Source organism: Dermochelys coriacea, chromosome 2, assembly GCF_009764565.3.
Source record: "Dermochelys coriacea isolate rDerCor1 chromosome 2, rDerCor1.pri.v4, whole genome shotgun sequence".
Classification (NCBI taxonomy): Eukaryota; Metazoa; Chordata; order Testudines; family Dermochelyidae; genus Dermochelys; species Dermochelys coriacea.
This window is the reverse complement of record NC_050069.1, coordinates 198,509,971-198,531,101: the sequence shown is the minus strand read 5'-3', so window position 1 is coordinate 198,531,101 and position 21,131 is coordinate 198,509,971. Positions and strand designations below refer to the sequence as shown.

The 21,131-nt window shown below is 43.3% G+C and overlaps 1 protein-coding gene across 3 annotated transcripts in view; it reads right to left on the bottom strand.

Moving 5' to 3' along the window:
• Window positions 1-21,131, bottom strand: part of NEK10 (NIMA related kinase 10) — a 178,153-nt gene that overhangs the window by 111,937 nt on the left and 45,085 nt on the right. For all 3 annotated transcript variants that reach the window (XM_043509011.1, XM_043509009.1, XM_043509010.1), the window contains 8 exons: window positions 16,255-16,332; window positions 12,994-13,058; window positions 11,340-11,442; window positions 11,101-11,229; window positions 10,326-10,463; window positions 9,294-9,339; window positions 8,503-8,624; window positions 8,207-8,309 (listed from right to left, as the gene is read on the bottom strand). In XM_043509011.1, coding sequence (XP_043364946.1) covers window positions 8,207-8,309; window positions 8,503-8,624; window positions 9,294-9,339; window positions 10,326-10,463; window positions 11,101-11,229; window positions 11,340-11,442; window positions 12,994-13,058; window positions 16,255-16,332 — 784 coding nt within the window. The remainder of the gene's footprint in view (window positions 1-8,206; window positions 8,310-8,502; window positions 8,625-9,293; window positions 9,340-10,325; window positions 10,464-11,100; window positions 11,230-11,339; window positions 11,443-12,993; window positions 13,059-16,254; window positions 16,333-21,131) is intronic.

Here is a 21,131-nt window from a genome sequence, read left to right as displayed (position 1 = left end):
TTTACTTTATAGGTCTGGTAATCACACAGACTATTTGAGCTTTATTCTCCTAGTTTGACCATAATTATAGCCCATAATTCACATTATAGCCCATAATTCACAGCTGCCCATCGTTATATGAATTATATCGTACATTAAAGTGGGAATTGGAAGGCTGGTCTAAGGCTTAACTCTTTGCTGCTACACAAGAAATCTGGGTTCAAATTAGAGACAGATCTCTCATACCCCAACTGGCAGGAAATAGGAGTATTGCAGAAGCAGAATATTCAGCCCCTAAGGGCATGTCTACACAGAATCTGGAAGTGAGCCTCCCAATCTGGATCCAGAAATTTGTGGTAGCGGAGTTAGTGCTAGCTTTCTAAAAATTGCTGTGTAGACATTGCAGCTCAGGCTCTGACGCCTCGAAGTGGAGGGATGGACTGCAAGCCATTCCATAACATCCAAGCAATGTCTACACAGCTATTTTTAGAGCAGTAGCATAAGCACCACTAGCATAAGACTGTAGACCAGGGCTGGAAGGCTCGCTCCCAGATGCAGTGTAGACAGACCCAAGGGTAGACAGGACCCTGCAGCAATCCCCATAGAATCAGTTCTCTTAGAGGCAGCAAATCTGAAGGGCTTTGGAGTGGCTCTGTTACAGGGACATAAAATAAAAGAAACAAGTCCAGTGTCTCTGTGCCAGAGCAAGTGCTCCCACTGACCAATTAAGAGGGTGGCAGCACTTGGGGCCTATAAAGGATCAGGAAGGTCTGATGAGTGTCAATCTGAAAACTGAAGGAGGTCTCTGGGGAAAGCTCTCTGCAGGCCCTTCCTAGAAAGAGAGAGGAATTATCATGAAGTCTGCTGGCCTTCCTGAGTCAATGCTAATGCTGAGAGGTTGAAAAGGAATGAGGGCTAGGAGCTACTGGAGGGGCTAGCTAGGTGACCTTTCTGAGCTGAAGAGCCAGTGGTGGGAAAAGGGCAGACAGCTAGGAACCAGGAGACGGACTAGCTTTCTGACTTTCCTGAGTCAAAGCCAGGCAGTGCTGACAGAATGAAAAGGGCTGAGGGCTAGGGAACCTGTGGAGTGGTGAGCTGGTTGTCCTTCCTTAGCCATGGAGAGGGCTGAAGCCTGAACACAGCAGAGGACGGTGCCTGCTGGCTGTGCTGGAGAGCTGGGGCATGGTCCAGGGGCATAGTGCAGGATGCAAGAGCTGTATTGATGTATTGCATGGATTACAGTGTTGGGACTTGTTATGTGCACAGGGCTTTCTTTTGTAATAAATTAATCCCACAAGTGCCATTTGCACTAAAGACTATTTGAACTATTTCTCAGGACTCTGAAGGAGGGAAATGGAGACTGGCACATGTGTCATGCTGCAGCCTGCTGCTGAAGGGTGCTCCAGGCCAGCTGGCCCTATGAGAGGGTCCCATGCAGACTTGACTCTCAAAGGTCTTTGCATCACTGAACCAGGGCAGGTTGGGAAAGAAGTCCATCGAGAACACAACAGGTAAATGGATTTTCATATCCCATGTTAAATATATTGTGCTACTGCTGCTGCATGGAATCGTATGTTTTCTCATGTAAGTCACAGTGGGGAACTTTTTTTCTATCCCAGGCCATTGACCCACAGAAAAAATAAATTGTGGGCCACAAAACACAAGTAAAAAGCAAGGGTCTGATCCTAAGCCCCCAACCCCGCCTCTTATGGCCTCCCTCACAACCACTGGCCCAGGCCCTGCCCCAGAGCAATCTCTGCAGCCCCAGAGGAGTGCCGGGAGGGCAGGCAGTGCATGGCCCCAGCCCCCACAGCCTCGGAGCACTGGGAAGGCAGTCGGTGTGTGGCTGCAGCCTCCCCAGTCCCGGCTGGAGCACAGGGAGACTTGAGGAGCCATACGCTGTGCAGCAGTAAACAGCGGGGAGAGCCTGGGCAGGGCCCATACCTGGCTGTTTGGGGAGGCACAGCCTCCCTCAGCCTATAGGACCCTCCACCCATGCGCAGGCCAAATCAAATTAAGCAACAAATTAAGCAAAGGATCCAGCCCATGGGCCATAGGTTCCCTACCCCTGATATAAGCAGAACAACCTATATGGGTATATATAGAAATAAGCACCCCAAGCTACAAAGTGCTACAATGAAAAAAAAGAAAGCATACTCATTTTAAATTCAGAAAACCATTAGCTCTTACTGTCTATATACATTCAAAAAACCTAAGCAGATGAAAACTAGCCAGGGACAATAGCGGTCCAAGATATGGCTAAAACAGCATACCAAATAATTATTATTATTGGAGTGGGGGTGCCATGCTATGCCTGCAATTTCAATGTAAACTCTGTTCATTAGAAATTTATAACTCAGACACTCACACTGATCAGGAGTGTATCATTTCAGTGACACTTTTTCACCAATTTAAAATAAAAAGTTTAATAATTTAAAAATTACTACTTTGTAACATTGATATCGTGGTAGCACCCAGAGGCCGACTGGGCTTATTCCCATTGTGATGTTTAGTACATTTGGAGAACTTTCAACAGTTTTGTCTGAACTCTCGGTCCTGTGCTGATTGACTGCTTGCTCCAACACTCCTGCTCCCCCTCACCCTCCTTCACAGTCTCATCTTGACTTCACTCCACACCTGCTCCTGTCCCTCTCACTCCAACTCCCTTCCCTTTCCTTTCTATTTAGCTGATCCCCTATTAAGAAAACCAACTTCCTCTCACACTTAAAAAAACTGTATAACTAATAGGACATTTGCTGCCATCTCATTATTCACCATGCTTGTGCCTAACACACTTTCTCACACCCTGTGCCAGTCTTGTCTATTTGGATTGTTAGCTGATTGGGACAAGGACTGTCTATTGCTTTGTTTGTATACTGCTTAGCACAGTGGGACCCCGCTCTTGGTCAGCCCTTAGACAGTACCATAATAACCATATTAACTAATAGAAAATAATAAACATAAAGTAAATGACAGTTCCTCCCCAAATTGCTGACAGTCTGAAACACAATACATGGATGAGATCAACAAGTGGGCCGGGGCAGAAGGTAGAGGAAACAGTGTAACAAAAATAACGGGATATATACAGCTCTTAGTCAATCAGGAGTAGTGATCAGATCTCACTATCTCCCTAGCCATGACCAGATTGCAGTTTTCAGTATGCATTTCAGAAGAGGCCATTTTTGAGGAGCGACTAGTAAGAGGATACAATGGTGCCTTTGCAATTTTTGATGGGGGGCTGTTTTCTCCAATGTAAGGGACAGCATGGGAGAAAGTGCAAGAATGCATTTGAGGGAGAAGCTGAGAAAATTATACAGTTTCACTATGGGAATATTTAAAATGCAGAGGTTCACTGGGCATAGGATGTTTATTTTTATTTCCATCAATTGCAGAAAACTACTGGGCAAAGGGCATATCAGTCAGTGATATGGTCTAATCGTTCTTGGAATTTAAAAAATAATAATAAATTGCGGATATAGAGATTGAAAAATTGTACCTATTAGTGCCCCAGGTATCCCCTACTACGTAAGCCCCATGGGAGTGACATGAGGGACATTTACAGGAGATCATCTCTGCAGGCATCTCCTCATCCTCACAGAGATTCTCCCACCTGCAGCCAGTGTCATCAGAGAGAAGTTATCTATGTCTGCCCTAGTTGTGGTTCTCAGCTGGCCATCTCCTTGGCTCACTGGCAACACATGTCCACTGGAATTGCACTACAAAAGACTTCCCCTTGCTGCAGCTGCCCCCAGGACTCCTTGAAGGGTTCTGTGGAAAAAATAATACAACATCAGGCTGTATGATCTTTTCTGGGTAAATTCTGCAGTTGGGGTAGCAGGAACAATGAGGTCCCCCTCTCAAAGCATGTCCAATCTTTGCTTCCTCTTCCAGCAAAAATTCTGGTCTTCAGGGGAGGCCCCCATGGTGTCTGGAAGCAGGGAGATGTTACTACTGAGGTAACTGAGCCCCCTTCCATGTGTGTGTCAGATGAATACCAGAACTGTTTAATAGCAGTTGATTGTTGAGGTCGCACAGTGTACCCAATGCAGAACTGTTTTAAATCTAGTGGATCTCATGGCCCCAACTATCCTTCAGCTTCATTCTTTTTCATTGACCAAAACCTAATATAGGATTCAAAAAAGAGAGCGAAAGAGGAAGGATCCCTGTAGTTCACAATGACAATATATTTGGAGAACACCAGTTACAGGTGAGTAAACTTTCTCCATTATGCTATTGCCACACAGATTCTCATTGCAGGAAGGATAATTGGGGAGGTGAGGGGAGCGCTACAAGTAAAAACATGTTATTTTTAAAGTGTAAGGGGACTACTGTCCCCTTACTAAAACTCAGGGTGTTTTGGTTGGCTAGCTCCCAGTACCAAAAGAAAGTGGAAGAGTCCATGGAAAATCAGAACCTTGAGACTGATAGTCCCCAGAAACAATGGGGAGAGGCCAATGCTCCAGGTCAGCCTGATTGCTGGGGGGGTGGGAGGGGCAGGCTAATCAGGGAGTCAGGAGGCCAGGGGTGGCCAATCCTCCTCCGTGTGAGCTGGATTGCCTGGGTCAGATAGAGTGGGTTTGAACTAAGGAAAAAGCAGGGGCTCAAGCTGAGCTGAGAGCAGAGCTGTGCCAGATCCAGGGGGCCAGAAAAGCAGCCCAGGAAGCAGGTGAGTGCTGGGAGCAGACCTGTAGCAACCAGAGGCAGAGGGGCCCAAGCAGCAGCCCAGGGAGCTGGAGGGAGAGTAGCAGCAGCACTGAGGCAGAGTGGAGCTGGAGCTGGGGCTGGGGCTGGAGCAGTCTGGAGGCGGGTGCGGTGACCAGCTGTGAAGAGTAAGGGGGACCCTGGGAAGTGGACCCAGCACAGGGAGATGCCCCCAGCCAAGATGCCTTACAGGCCAGACTTGGAGGGGGATTGTAACCCCGATGGGACGGGGGCGACGCTGGGAAGAAGGGTCCTGCCACTTAAAGCCTGAGAGTGTGTGGCCACCGCCAGAGCAAGTGTCTGACCTGGAGCATCCCTGCAGCACAGCCAGGACTGAGAAGGAGGCCTGGGACTTGTGAGGAACAGACTGAACTTCCCTTACATTCCAAGATGCTGGTTGTGATGTCTCCGTGCCACAGAGCGGAGTTATGTGTTTTCCTTTAACTTTCCCATTTTTCCCTTATTTTTTTTAATTGACTGCTGTTTAATAAATTGTATTTGCTTTGAACTGTATGTAATTATCAGTGGGTCAGGGAAGCATTCAGTGCAGATAGAGCACCCCAGAGTGGGGACACCATAGCCCCTGTCCTAAGTGATCATAACAAGGTTAGGGGTTGAGCCCCCCCAGGAATCCTGGGCCCAGCCTTGTTGGGGTTACGAGGACTGCCACACTGGAGAGTGGAAGGGGAGCCCTTGAGTTCAGGCAGGCCTCTGGGAAAAGAAAGTGGGAGCGAGGACTCAGATCCTTTCGCGAGACCACTTTACCAGGGTAGTATATAAACCAGGAAAGTTCCCCACAATAGTGGGACCATTACCCTGCTTGCAAAACCACTAGAGGATGTACCCTTATTATTCATTAATCCAACCGTCACCTCCGTGGCAGCCCCATGGGAGAGTTACTCCATCTTTAGATAAGGATAACTTTCACTTACCTCCCCAGGTTGAGGGTTTGAAAGACAAAAGAACATGGAACCGTTCTTCTCTGGTGTTACTCTACAACTTGTCACTACTGAGCTGTGGTTGAGTTTTGGTTGAATTCATGGAGCAGAACCTTTTTGTTTTATTTATGTTTACATTTATAATATCTAAATATTTCAAATCTGCTGAAGAGCCAGGATTTATGACTTTCCAGGACTTGTGCATGTATTTTCAACTACATTAGGCCCTATGTATCTACCTTTATATGGAGACATTATACTTGGTCAGATAAATAATACACCTCCTCCACAAATACCTATTATGCTGTAGAATATAATTACCAAAACTATAAATAATCCAATCCTTGGTCTGTATGGATTGTATGAGTTACTGCAGGATGCTATGTCAATTCACAGATAGAGAATGTTTTAACTATTGCTAGGAGGAAAGGAATGGAACTCTATTACCATTAAGATTATGAGACAACAATTTCAGTGATATTCAAAAATAATAGAGAAAAGGCCATCATATCCCCTCCCACCACTGCATATATGTAGTGCAACATATTATTTTATACACTAGGTAAAATAACACGGGGTTCAAATATGCAAAGACCAATCACAATAGAGAGGTAAAGGACAGAGTTTCAGTAACTCCAATTTTCCTGTCAGAATTTGACTGTTCCTCAAATACAATTTTGGGCATATGTTTTAAAGTTGTTCTGCATTTTTCTATATAAACAAGTAGGTAGGCTGAAAGACAAAGCAGTAAACTCAAGGCAAGACTGCCTCTCAGTGGTAGTATGCTTTTACACACTATGACTACATGGCAATATTTTTGTTAGAAAATATTCTGAATGTGTAGTTTCATAATTCAGAGGTAAAGCACCATTAAATCATCTTCTTTTAAAATGACACAATTATTAGGAATCAATACTTTTTAGTACATTAGATTTAATACCAATCAAGGAATTCTCCTCTGCACATTATTTGACATAACTGACTCCTGCTAGAAAATTACAGTATTCTAATATTACTACGTTTTTATCTACTACAGTAGAATGGTTGGGAGGGGGTGTGTGTGTGTGTATATAAACAAGGAAGGTTGACTTTTGTAGCCAGGTTTACTGTCGCTATTCTCTGTTACGCAGAATCTATATTTGGTTTTGCATCTTAAGCAATAAAAATAATGTAGCAGTCTATTTACTATTATGAATCTGTATTTAAAAAAAAAAGAGAGGACTCTGAAGTGCCTGGTAGGCCAGCTGAATGTTCCATGTTGCATTTCAGTTCAGTCAGAGAAGACACTGCATTAAAACCCTGCCATTCTTTGGAATATTTTTCATGCTCAGAGGCTGCTTTCAAATCCAATCATAAAACCCTACCTGTGACGGGTTTCCTTCTGACCACTTTGGGGAGACTGGAGAGATGCATGCCAGCCATATACAGCACTAGACACAGGACTTCAGACCATTGCTCCTTCTTCTGTCATCTGCCACCACTCAGAACAGCCTAGCTCCATCCTCTTTGGAACCCCCCTTCAGGTAGTTGAAGGCTGCTATCAAATCCCCCCTCACTCTTCTGCATACTAAATAAGACCAGTTCCCTCAGTCTTTCCTCGTAAGTCACGTGCCCCAGTCCCTTAATAATTTTCCTTGCCCTCGGCTGGACTCTCTCCAATTTGCCCACATCCTTTCTATAGTGGGTCTGTGTGTGTGCCCAAAACTGGACACAGACTCCAGATGTGGTCTCACCAGGGCTGAAGAGAGGGAAATAATCACTTCCCTCGATCTGCTGGCAATGCTCCTACTAATGGAGTCCAATATGCCGTTAGCCTTCTTGGCAACAAGGGCACACTCTTGATTCATATCCACCATCTCCCAAGGAAACCCATTCCAGTGTTTCACCACCCTCCTAGTGAAAAAGTTTTTCTTAAAATTCAACCTAAACCTACCCCACTGCAACTTGAGACCATTACTCCTTGTTCTCTCATCTGGTACCACTGAGAACTGTCTAGATTAATCCTCTTTGGAACCCCCTTTCAGGTAGTTGAAAGCAGATATCAAATCCCCCCTTATTCTTCTCTTCCGCAGACTAAATAATCCCAGTTCCCTCAGCCTCTCCTCATAAGTCATGTGTTCCAGTCCCCTAATCATTTTTGTTGCCCTCCGCTGGACTCTTTCCAATTTTTCCACATCCTTCTTGTAGTGTGGGGCCCAAAACTGGACACAGTACTCCAGATGAGGCCTCACCAATGTTGAATAGAGGGGAACGGTCACGCCCCTCAATCTGCTGGCAATGCCCCTACTTATACAGCCCAAAATGCCATTGGCCTTATTGGCAACAAGGGCACACTGTTGACTCATATCCAGCTTCTCGTCCCCGGTAACCCCTAGGCCTTTTTCTGGAGAACTGCTGCCTAAACACTCGATCCCTAGTCTGTAGCAGTGCATGGGATTCTTCCTTCCTAAGTGCAGGACTCGGCACTTGTCATTGTTGAACCCCATCAGATTTCTTTTGGCCCATTCCTCTAATTTGTCTACTCTTGAAGTTTGGTGAACAAGGTGAACTGGGCTGAAACGCAGTGTGGCCACAGAAATTCCACTTACTAACTGTTACTTTGTCTTTATCCCCCAGCATGATATTGTTTGGAGTGAGATCTCTATGGACAATCCTCTTCTCCTTATGCAAGTAACGAAGAGCTAGAGACAGCTTCAAAACAAAAAGACATATAAAGAATTTTAACTGCAACCCAAATAAAATCACATAAAATTATGTTCACATTTTATGACATTTAGTGCTTCAGCACTATAAGTATTATTTTATAAATTTATTAGTCCAACATATGCAAATGACTCTACAAATTTCATAAAGAAAGGTTATAAATTAAAATGCAGGTCCTTACTTGTATAAATATATTCCATATTCTATCTTCTGTAAACTGTTGTTGCTTTTCCTTCAAAGAATGAAAGTGTTCTCCCAGCGGTGCCCCTTCTATGAGCTCCATTACTATGTACAGCCTGTCGTCTATGCACAACAAAAGGAAATGGTAATCCCAAAAGAATATTACGTTCATAAATCCAGCATATCCACAGAAAACATGATCTTAGTCAAAATATACATATATGATTGTTATTTTATTAATCTACTTAAATTATTTGTATGTGCAAATATATTTTAATGACTACTCTTGTTCTTGTCATTCAAATTCATTCTTCAGAATCACATCTGCTGCAACACCTACAAATTAGATAGCTAATAACAACAGCCAGGGAGGACAGCTGCCTATAGTTCATGCATACAAAAAGGGGGAGGGAATGAATAATTCATGTATCAGTCACCACCCTGTATTATGATCTCTCTTTCCCCAGCATCTGAATTTTGTTTTTCAGACTGTAAATTCTTTAGAGCAGGGTGTCTCTTATATGTTTGGACAGGGCCTAGCACATTATGGGTGCTATTGCAATGTAAATCAATATAAATAATAACTATTGTTATTTACAGTCTGCTGTAGCCAATATTTAAACCAACACTTAGGTCTAAATCTGTTGGAGCTATAGTGCTGTTCTTAAGAGAAAATTAGGTCCTACTGTTCAAGTTGGATAGGATCTTTCCTGGATCTACTAAGTATTTTTATTATGCCATTATTTCTTCATGACAAACAACATGGTTTTTAGTCGCTAAGTTTTTACTTACTTTCCAGGAAGGTTCTGTAATATCGTACAACATTAGGATGGTAAAGCTACAATGAAAAAAAAATAGACAGTTGGAATTAATGTTAGATTGAGGGCACAATATTGATAACATCAATCTATAAATTAAGCGGAATAGCAATAGTTTTAGACAAATATTATAAAAGTTTCCGAAACTTGTATTCCAAAAAACTTCTGGATTTCAGAGGGTTGTAACTAATTCTGTCTGATAAATGTGCCCTTGCCTTATATGGGGCATAGCAGACAGGATTTCCTCCTGCCATTTGCACAGATGGCATAAGGACTCCCCAATCTCAGTCACTCTAGGAACTGACAGGGTTGGCTGAGCCATTGTTGCCCCTTCTCCCAATTTCAAACTTGGAGGGAAGGTATATTCCAAAAAATGGTGTTGAAGATTACTCTCCTTCCCCAGCAAAACCAGGAAGTGGAAGACCAAACAAGATGATTCTGACTTAACCCCTAACAGCGGAAGGAATGGAGCAAAGAAATAGTGGGGCAAAGCCAGTAAACCTGCACAAAGTTCCCTTTGCTTCAACAGACAACCCTAAATCTGATTTGCATTCAATATTGTTTTTAATTTAAAAATCACATTTTGAGAACTTATAAGTCACAGCAGTGACTTTTTCGGACTAAAATCTGACGATTTCAAAGCCATGAAAACTTAATATGGAATAGAAACACTGATCAACTTTTCATTAGGCTGTTGCTAACAGATTATGCTTTATTAAAGGAATATTTTTAAATTGTTGAATACATCAGTTAACAATCTCAGAGTTTCCAAGTAACAATAAGGGCTTGTTTACAGTGCTGCTGATACTGAAATGTTTGCAATGTTTGGAGTGGTGTAGTTGGGCCACTGGCATTTTTTTTTATATTTTGTTCATCAGACTAAAACCACCACCAGCAGATGGCAGCCTATATACAGTAAGGCTCCCAAAAACACAGCCCAGCTGCTTTTAGTAATGGTGAGAAATTTTTAGAAAATGTCCCCTAGTGAAGGGTTTATGACACTTACCTGTTCTTTAATGATTGTTAATTCAGAGACAATGTTCTTTACACTGCTGTCTCTGTCTTTTTTGTCCTTTCCAAATGCTGGATTATGTAAATTGACTTCTTTCATTGCTAGTAGATTTTGGCCACTATGTTTTCTAACCTACAGGGGGAAAACTGTGTAAAAATTAACAAAAAAGGATGGGGGCAGAAAGGACATTAATCATATATATGTGGTGAGTTAACTAAGTCTAAATCTCTCTCTTCAATTCAGTTGCATCTGATGAAGTGGGTTTTAGCCCACAAAAGCTTATGCCCAAATACATTGGTTAGTCTCTAAGGTGCCACAAGGACTCCTCGTTGTTTTTGCTGATACATACTAACACGGCTACCACGCTGAAACCTTAAATTCTAAAGTAATTATTCTTTCTGTAGTTAGTGTGATATCAGCTAAAAAGTGTTGGAGACCAATGATGCAGTTAGCAGTGTCCTGCAGGGTTTGCTTAGATGTTTTAAAGGACTTCATAGATGCTCTGTGTGGCGCTTTGCAGAAACAGTGGTGTGAATCCTTTCAGATTACACAGATTTGTCACACTTTCTAAAAGACAGAATTGCTATCTATGAAAAGTAATACAAAGAAAAAAGAGTAGTAATAAAGATCACTGTTGTTCTGAGAAACATATTGGCCATTTTTACAGGTACAAATGGTGTCAAACAGATTCTCAATAAACCTAAAAAATGGTGGAAAAAACCAGAGAAATATCTGGAAATTGTTAGTTAATATCAAAAAGCAAGTTTACCTTATAAACACTTCCAAAAGCTCCACTGCCAAGATGATCTAAAATCGCATAATTGCCTATGTATTTTGATGGTGCTTTATTCTGATTAATGCTTTCAATACTTTCAGCAATTTGCTTGAGTTCTTCCTCCTAATGATAAAATTTAAAAAATATGCAATTTTGATGATTTACATGTGCAGCAAACTGAAAATAATAGTTATTTATTAACCTGATGAAAAAATTGGAAACTTTGTGCTTACCAGTAATGAATTGAGCTTTGATACCAGGTCTTCATAAGCACTGATATTACGAACATAATGTCCAATATCAATGAAGATCTCAAACAAATCAGTTGGGAAGAGTCTAAAAACATTTAACATTTTTATAAATTTAGAGAGTGTTCATAACAGATTACACACTGTGAAGACTTTAACTAATGTATTGCTACTACTTATTTTATAACCTTCTAAATAATTATTAGCCAGCCATTCAAATGTTCCTAATCACAAATAGTCACCATCTGGGACTATAAGAACTTCCAAAGGTCCCAGCTGGGATTGGGACATCATTTTGCTGCCTCCTGCATAAACATAGATCCTACTCCAGACAAAGGTAGAGATTCACTGAAGTCAATGGAGCTCCCCTTGGATGCAATGGTGTATCTATGCAATTCTGTATAGGTTCTTATATTGCCGCATCACTGTATTATCTCTGCAACTTCCAGTAGAGCATTCAATGATGTGACTAATACCTGTTTATGTGCAGGATTGGGGCTATAATCCTTTCCCCATGGTTTACAATCAAAAAGACACAAAACAGACAAAGGGTAGGGAATGGATTTACAACACACAAGCCAATTAAAATATTGAAGAATTGGCAAAGCCTCATTAGTTATAGGTTTGGTTGGTGTTTTGTTGTTTCCTTTTTTCAACAGGAGCTATAGGTAGGGAGAGGAATGGAAATCAGGAACTGTAAAGGAGTTGCAAAACGAAGGATGAGGAAATGGCGCAGTCACAACTCAAGCCCTAGTAGTACCGTACAATCTTTATAGGCTGGAGCCCTTCCAGGAAAAGGAAAACTGGCAAATCAGCTTTATTAAAATAAAAGATGAAAGGTGTGTGTGTATGTTTATAATTCTATCAGTTTAAGTCTTTCGATAACAAGCGATGGATAGGTAAGAACTACCAAAACACAGCCAATTTGCAGTTTGATTGTCATTCTTATGCCACAGTTAGGCATTTGGTTACACGTGACCTTCATATTCTAACCTTCTGTTAAAACTCTGGCAATACATTTCTAGTAGAGATGGTTATTGGTCGCAGACATTTTTCTTCATGTAGGGTCATATATCCCAGCACCCAGCCCAAGTAAACAGGCTTGATGTAGGATCAGTTCTCAAAAGGGGTGGGTAAAAAAAGAATCCACTCCTCCCCAACCGCTCCATATCTGGTACTGTAGTTCTGAGGTTCCATGTTGCTTCTCATGCAACTACGCTAATCTTCTGGGAAAAGGCTGATGGACCTACACAGTGGCAGATGCAACAGTCCTAACTTCACTCTACCTCCAGCTTGCTCCAAAGCTTGCTACATGGGAACACAAGAGCAGCCTCTATAGGGCTGGATTCTGTAGAGTTCAGTAGAGTTCCTATGATGCAGGCCCCCTCCACTAACTCTCTAAATCCTGCCTCATACAGCAGTACTGCAAATGGTTCAACTGCAGGCACAGCCAGCCATTTGCGGCTGTGGAGAAGAGTGGAGGATATGCACTCTCAGATCTTGATTGTTTGCTTTTTCTTGTTCTCTGGAAATCAATTACTACATTTAAAAACTGAGCATGACATTAATTGAGAATTTACCTGAATAATGGTTTGTAAATGCTACAAATGCAGTCCCATGTAGCATTTTATTACCATACCTTTTAAAGAGATGTCTATTTCTTTCCATACTGAAGAGAAACCGCAAGGCTCTGAAAGCATAACACTGGGGTGGGAGAAATGCTTCAATTAATAACAAATTATGTACAAATTAAAACGCTGCTCATAAAATAGCAAGGACCCTAAACGTATTTTTTTAACCTTCATATTTAAGTAACTAAGTAGGCCAGGCTATTAGCATGGTAATCATCCTCAATAAACCAAAAATAAACATTTCTACACTTTAGTCACAAGCCATCTGCTTCAGTGCATGCTGTATTTCCAATGTGGGCAGGCCCTCTTTAAAAAAAACTATGGATCAGCATAGCTACATTAGACACAGAATAATTTTATTTCTGCACTACTGAAGTCTTTGAGCCACATTCTGCTCGATGATTCCAGTGCAGTCCAATGGAAGTCAATGGGGTTACACTTGGGTAACAGGGAGCAGAATTTGGCACTTTTTTCTGGAAACTGAAGTGTAGAGCCCTAAAAATGTCAACAGGAGACAAAAACAAAAACAAACAAACAAAAAGCCCTAAGTCTACAATAATCTGAAGATCAGCCATAAGAATACACTTGATCTAGTTTACAAAAAATTATCCACATAGCTGAGTTTCTATATAATCACTATTAGAGAAAATAAACATTAAAAAAAGAATCATGACAGCCATGGGTGAAATTAGAGTCTCTTAGTTAATACAGAGATTTTTAGGTAACTCTTCTTGAGTTCTCTCCAACTATATCCTTCTATCCAAGCCAATGCAAAAACTAGCTAACCAACAAAGATGGCTGGAATGTGTAAGACAAAGGAAAATGAGTTACCAAGACTCTAAAACAGTGGAAACAATAATATAGATCTAAATAATATTCAAACTGTTAGATTACATTTGTGACTAAAAATCCTATTATGGGTCCAATCCAGTGGTCCTTACTCAGACGTTAGGAGTTTTGCCTGAGTAATGACTGCAAAACAATGAAGGAGATAAAAGCTAACCACTATTTTTGAGGGAAGCAGGACATGAATCACCAATACTGCTAGGAAACAGTCTTCTTTAAAGAGAATTGTTTTTTCTTATTCCAAAATAATTGCCCTTTGAACACAGGATAAACATCCGGTGTTGTAGTTCCAATATTCTTCTGAGACCGACACAGTCAAAGGGGTCTGTCAGTGTGGAGTAACTTGCAGGATTGGAACCATAGTTATTACTTTGAAGGTTCCCCTTTTTAGTGACTGTGACTAGACCCTAATGTAGGAAGAAATCAGGGTTATATGACTGAAGCACAGGACTAAAAATCAAGAGATCTGTCCTCCGTTCACAGCTCTCCCACAGACAGTCAGTTACCTCCCTATTCATCTATTTCCTACCTGTAAAATGAAACTACTACTACTTTCCTTCCTCACAGCAATATTCTGAGCTTAACACTTTTATGTCGGTAAAAAGCTTCAGATTTAAGGCAGCATATTCTTTACATACTGAATGAATGGGGAAATGATGATTGTGATATCATAACTACTCCCCAAATAATGAATTGTGATTCCTAAAGAAATAGAAAGAATGAAGAGACTGATTAGCAAGACAAAGATACTGGGCCAAATTGTAAGAAATAAACCCATGGAATTCATAAAATTCACAAATATCCTGGAAATCAATAATTATGAGAAAGGAACTATAGAAAAGCAGCATGAGATGTTAAACATGGTTTGGATTAAAGACAGATTTCTTATCATTTTCCTGGATGTGGTGGGATTTCTGTTAAGTGTATCAGAATAAAACTCTTGTTACTAAATAACTGATGTCACCTTATATTTAAATCATACTACATTCACTCATGATCTATTGTAAAATATAATCTCTTGTAACTTTATGCTGAAGTACTAAATTGGAGTTAACAACACACTTGGTAAATTAATCTAATTAAAAATGTGTATATATTTGAAGCTATTGTTACACAGATGCCTAACTGCATTAGATTAGTTTCATAAAAAGATTATATAAATTTACTCCCTCTTTAATTTCCTTCAAAGGATAATGTTACAAAAAGTTTTAAATTAATTTAAGTATTATAAAAAAAACGTTAATGCAGATGATAGGCACTAGCTAACATTTGACATTGAAGTCTGATCTGTTAATCCAAAAAGAGAGCATGCAGCATACATCAGCAGTGCAAGATCCACTTCCAAACCACTTCTCCAGTGTGTCTCAAGCCTGATCTGGAAGGACTACTGTGGGAAAAGGCAATAAGAATATCCATCTTTCCCTCTCTACTAAGAGTAACTATTAGGTGACAGTTATGGTGATGATTTTAGTGATATGGACAGCTACACTCTATAAAACAGAAAGACACCAAATTCATTTCTCAGAGGCCACAGAATAGCTGTCAGATAGTTAACAACTACTGTATTGGTCACTACCAACCTGGGTTGACTCTAACCAATAAATTTACATAAAATTTCATAACAAACACAGAAGCCATCCGATCTTTAGCAAACAAAGATTGATCATCCTGCATTTTAAATTACATTACTTTATGTTGTGTAAAAGTAATGTAATGTTGTGTAAATGTTGTGCTTTATTTAACAATCACAGCAAGGTGCTCCAACTCAAAAGAACTGAAATCAGTACCATTGTGCCGAGTGTTTATCAGCTTTCAGTGAAATCCACAGGCATGACAAAGGGAGAATGTACACTGGGCTGTATGGAAAGTGGGATTTCATCACATCTAAGGCTATGTCTTCACCACGCAACTTTTAGCAACACGGCTGTGCCGCTACAGCCGTGCCGCTAAAAGGTGCGCAGTGTAGCCGCTGTTTGTCGGCTCTCCTGCCGACAAAAAACTTCCACCCCCAATAAGCGGTGGTAGCGCTGTCAGCAGGAGAGCACTCCTGCTGATAAAGCCCTGTTAGCACTGGCGCCTATCATTGACAAAACTTGTCTTTCAGGGATGTGGGGGGTTAACACTTCTGAATGACAAAAGTTTTGTCTTTCACTTGCCAGTGTAGACATAGCCTAAATATCCATGTTTTTCTATGTTACATAGGGTACAAGAAGCATAAAGTGCTTTATAGCAGAACAACACACACAAGGTCATGATTTGACTTTTACTTTCCTGTGGTATAGCAATCTGCCATTCGTTTCATGTATTTTTTAATAAAGTGGTTAACAAAGTTGCTACTCTATATTAAAAAATATCATAAAATAAAAAATCATAAGATAAATTTTCAAAGACTGTGTAAAGCTTTCAACGTGAAAGAGAATTACCTGTAATAAATTAGCTTTTACTGCATTCCTTTCTTTGTTTGGTAAAATCAGTTTTGCTATTGTATATACCCCATTTTCCTGGAAAAGAAACATAAAGGAAAGTCATCAATGTTAGTGTTCCTTTAGGACAGAAAGTGCAAACAAAATTAAATGTTACTTCATGTAAACAATTCAGAAGTTAATGTCAATTTGAAAAGTTCTTGGCCATCTATTATACACTAAGTTTTAAGGTAGTATCAGTGAAATGTGCATAAGAGCAAAACCATCATTACATTCACTGTAAACTGATCCTGCACTTGAACCTTTGTAGATGGACCCTGAAGCTGTGTTGAGCTGCACTGAAGTCAAAAGGATTGCACCACTGGAGCTGCCATCATCCACTGTGCATTTTGGAATGTCATGATCAGAGATTTATGCACCAAAAAAGCCCCGAACTGGAATAAAAACCTATGTGATAGTTTTGGATATATGCAGTGATGAGCTGCCAAAAACTTAACAACGGGGTCCCTCCTCACCCCACGAGGGGGTCGTTGCCCACCCCTGCCCCCTGGGATTCCTGCCCCATCCAACCCCCCCCGCATTCCTTGACGCCGCCCCCCCAGGACTCCTGCCCCATCCACCCCCCTCCCCTGTCTGCTCCCAGAACTGGGCAGGAGGGTCTCATGGGCCACCGTAGTGGGTGCCCACCCCACCCCTAAGAGCCAGAGGCATCTGCCGGGGGGCGAGGTGGGGAGTCCTGGCGGTGCTTACCTGGGGCAGCTCCCAGGAAGCATCCGGCAGGTCCCTCTGACTCCTAGGGGCGGGGGAGCGGGCGCTCCCCCGACTGATCACATCAAAAGTGGTGCCTTAGGCGCCGACTTCCTGGGTGCTCCGGGGCTGGAGCACCCACGGGGAAAATTGGTGGGTGTAGAGCACCCACGGGCAGCTCCGCATCCCGTGCCCAGCCCCAGGTCACCTCCGCTTCGCCTCTGTCTCCTTCCCTGAACGCACCACCCCGCTCTGCTTCTCCAAGTCCGCCCCCCCCGGCTTCCCACGAATCAGCTGTTCGGCGGGAAGATGGGGAGGGCTGAGAAGCAGGCCGCGGCTTCACACAGGCCGAGGGTGGCGGAGGTGAGCTTGGGCGAGGAGCGGTTCCCCTGCGCCCCCCACCCCGGGTTACATACTGCGGTGCGGGCGGCCCTCCTTGCGCCCCCCACCCTGCCCAAGCTCACCTCCGCTCTTCCTCCCTGGGCTGAGCGGGAAGCCGCCGCTTGCTTCTCAGCCTGCCCCGGCTTCCTGCACGAACAGCTGATTCGCGGGAAGCTGGGAGGGTGGAGAAGCAGAGCGGAGCGGCGCATTCAGGGGAGGAGGCGAAGGTGGAGCGGAGGTGAGCTGGGGACAGGGGTGGAGCAGGGAGCTGCCGGTGGGTGCTCTTCACCCACCAAATTTTCCCCTTGTGTGCTCCAGGGCTGGGTTAACTTTTGGCCGGTTAAATTTAGAAGCCCTTTTAGAACCGGTTGTCCCTTGCGGAACAACCAGTTCTAAAAGGGATTCTAAATTTAACCACCGGTTTTAGCGAAATGGCTCCAGCTCACCACTGGATATATGTCTATATCCTCAATCTGATTCTGTGAAAATCATGTTGCAGTTCAGTTAAAAAAAAAACTAACAACAAAAAGAGATGTACTGTTTTTAACATTTAATCTGACTTAAATACAAAAACAAAAAAATGAATTCCACTTAAGATAACGTAAGATTCAGATAAAAATGGTTCCCTAAACCTATATGGTTTCTATAATTCTAGTGTTTACAGTGGCAGATTAATTTACAGACCCAGAGAGCCTATATCCAGGGGTCCCCCACAGGAGTGCTAAAACCTGGATAGAAGTGGATGGGCCACTGACGACAGAACTGTGACCACACACCCTGCTTCTATTCTTCCCCTGAGGCCCCGACCCCCACTCCTCCTCTTCCCCCTGGGGCCCTGCCTCCTGGCCAGGCCAGGAGCCAGTGCCGGGCCATGGTAAGAGCCACCATGTGAGCCCTAGGTGCTGCGGGGAGTCCTGAACCCTCCAGCTGCCAGGGGCACAGCACCCAGGGCAGGTGGAGAGTCCAGGGCTCATCACAATGGCCTGGACTCCCTGGGCAGCCATGGCTCTGGCTTCTAGCTTGGCTGGGGACAAGGCCTTGGGGGTGGGGAGGGAAGAAGAGCAGGGTGTGGGGTCCCATAGCAACGGGTTGTGGGAGGCCTAAAACCTTTTTGTGTCCAGGGTCCCAATAAATCTTCATCTGCCTCTGAGTGCTTAAGCTATACAAGGAGTTAATTTTTTCCACTCCTCTTCTTGCCCAGTAGGCACCTAAAGTATTCCAACACCCTGTGCCTATTCTATCTAAGAACTTTCCTTCCCTTTACTCCAGCGGTTCTCAAACTGTGGGTCAGGACCCCAAAGTGGGTCGAAACCCCATTTTAATGAGGTTGCAAGGGCTGGTGTTAGACTGGCTGGGGCACAGGCCTGAAGGCGAAGCCCGAGCCCCACGGCCCAGGCCCAAAGCCAGAGCCCCACTGCCCAGGCCCAAAGCCAAAGCCCAAGCCCAACCACCCAGGCCTGAAGCCCGAGCCCCACCACCTGGCCCAAAGCTGAAGCCCAAGCCTCACCACCTGGGCCTGAAGCTGAAGCCCGAGCCCCACCACCTGGGCCGAAGCTGAAGCCCGAGCCCCACCACCTGGGCCTGAAGCTGAAGCCCAAGCCCCACCACCTGGGCCTGAAGCTGAAGCCTGAGCCCCACTACCAAGGGCTGAAGCCCGAGCCCCACCGCCGAGGGCTCAGGCTTTTGCTTCAGCTTGGGGTGGCAGGGCTCAGGTTACAAGCTCCATGCTTTAGGATGAAGCTCTTGGGCTTTGGGGCAGCAAGGCTTGGGCAGGTTCATGCTTTGGTCTCCCCTCCTGGGGTCGTGTCATAATTTTTGTTGTCAGAAGGGGGTTTCAATGCAATGAAATTTGAGAACCCCTGCTCTACTCCCTTTAGCTATGACTCTGGGTTTAAAGTGAATGTATTGATGATTTCACTCATGTATCATTTATGGTCTTGACTTAAAATTTACTATATAATAGATGGCTATGAATTTTTTATTTGGCATTAATTACTGAGTTGGAGCATCTTGGCGTGTACATCGGATCCATACAAGAGTCCACTAATTAAAACCATTTTAGAACCATAAATTCTAGCCAATTAAAATGATGTCACTTGTTAAAATCCACAAGCCCAGCGATGAAATGTCAGAATGTTCATAAGCCTTAGAATTTATGTTTGTCAGTCAATTCCACGAAAAAAATTTTCTATCCTGAATATGTCAAAAAGAAGGAAATAGATTTATGAGTTGATAGTTGTTAACCAAAAGAAACTCATATCTGAGCAATGCTACTTATACACTAAAATATAGTAATATTGGCCATACTGCCCAGCCAGTTTTTAATGAGCTCTGCCTAAAAATTAATTATATGATAGTGACTAATAAGAGTTAATAAGCCAAATGTCTACAAATAGGCATTTTGCATCCTTGTTCAATACTGGTAACCACACTAGCAACAAAGTAGGGTCCCTTCATAAGGTATTATCCTGCTCCTGAGAGTTTTGCACTTGACTTCAGCAGAAGCAGACCCATAATATTTAAGTGGATGGCATGCACATCAGTGTACCCTGTCCAGTGCTTTGAGACCTATGGATGAAAAGCACTATATAACATCTAGGCATTGTTAGCCCCCAAGGAGGGGTAGCCTGCCAGTTATGGGCACGTCCTAGCTAGTATGTACCTGAAGTCAGCAACACACACTTGCTGGGGCCATATATTTAGGGTGACGATACGTCCTGTTTTGGCTGGGACAGTCCCTTTTTTAAGCCCTGTCCAGTCTGTCCTGTCTTTTTTTTTCCCCCCCTAAAAGGAGGCATTTGTCCCATTTGCCCTTGCTGACTTGATCACTTGGCAAGTGTAAACAGGACGAATGTCCACTTTTGTCAAAAAAGTGGGGTGCGGTGTGGAGAGGGCAAGTGGAGATGCCAGCCCCCCGCAGGTTTCCAGTGACCAGGCAACAGCCTCATGCAGGGCAGGGAGGAGGAGGGCTCCAGTGACCAGGCAACAGCATGGGGGGGCGCCTCGGGTGAGCAGCTGCAGGTGTCCCATTTTCTCCTTGGGAAATATAGTCACCCTACATATACTGTACTACTTTCATAAGGGCAATAAGATACATTGTGGATGCATGCCTTTGGCTGTCCTCCCCTGCAACTGCAGGCCAGGGTGACTTCTAAGCCGGATGTACAGCTGGAAACGCTTTATTCCCACCTCCACATGACTCCCTTGGACAAAATCAGGAATTTGCAAAGGTGAATGTGGCTTGCCCTGTGGGCTGGAGAGCCTGGGGCTAAGTCAACCCTGATTATGGAATGAGACCCACCTAAGGAGAATCCGGCAATTCTCTATACATAGCAGAAGGTGGCTGCATTAAGAAGGGGAAGCCCAGGGAGCTGCAGCTATGCTAGTGCTAGCCAAAAAGAAAAAGGCTCCTGCAGGACGTGAGTTTGGTAAATAAAGCTCAGTGTGACTAGAAGGCTGCTGTAGGGGTGGGAAATCTTGCCTGTGTTTGGGACTGGACATCAGAGCCCCAGTGACGGTGTGCTTGGAGGACTGGCAGGGAGATCAAACCAGGATGGAAGAAGAGCTCTAAGGGGGAAAGACAATGCCAGAGGTTATGGGCCTATTACCGTGAGGTTCTGGGGCCTGTGCTGTACAAGAGGTCAGACTAGATGATCATGATGGCCCCGTCTGGCTTTACTGTCTATGAGTTTACGAGAGTTATAAACCACCAGTAAAAATGCACAAGGAGACATAAGTAAATAAACCAG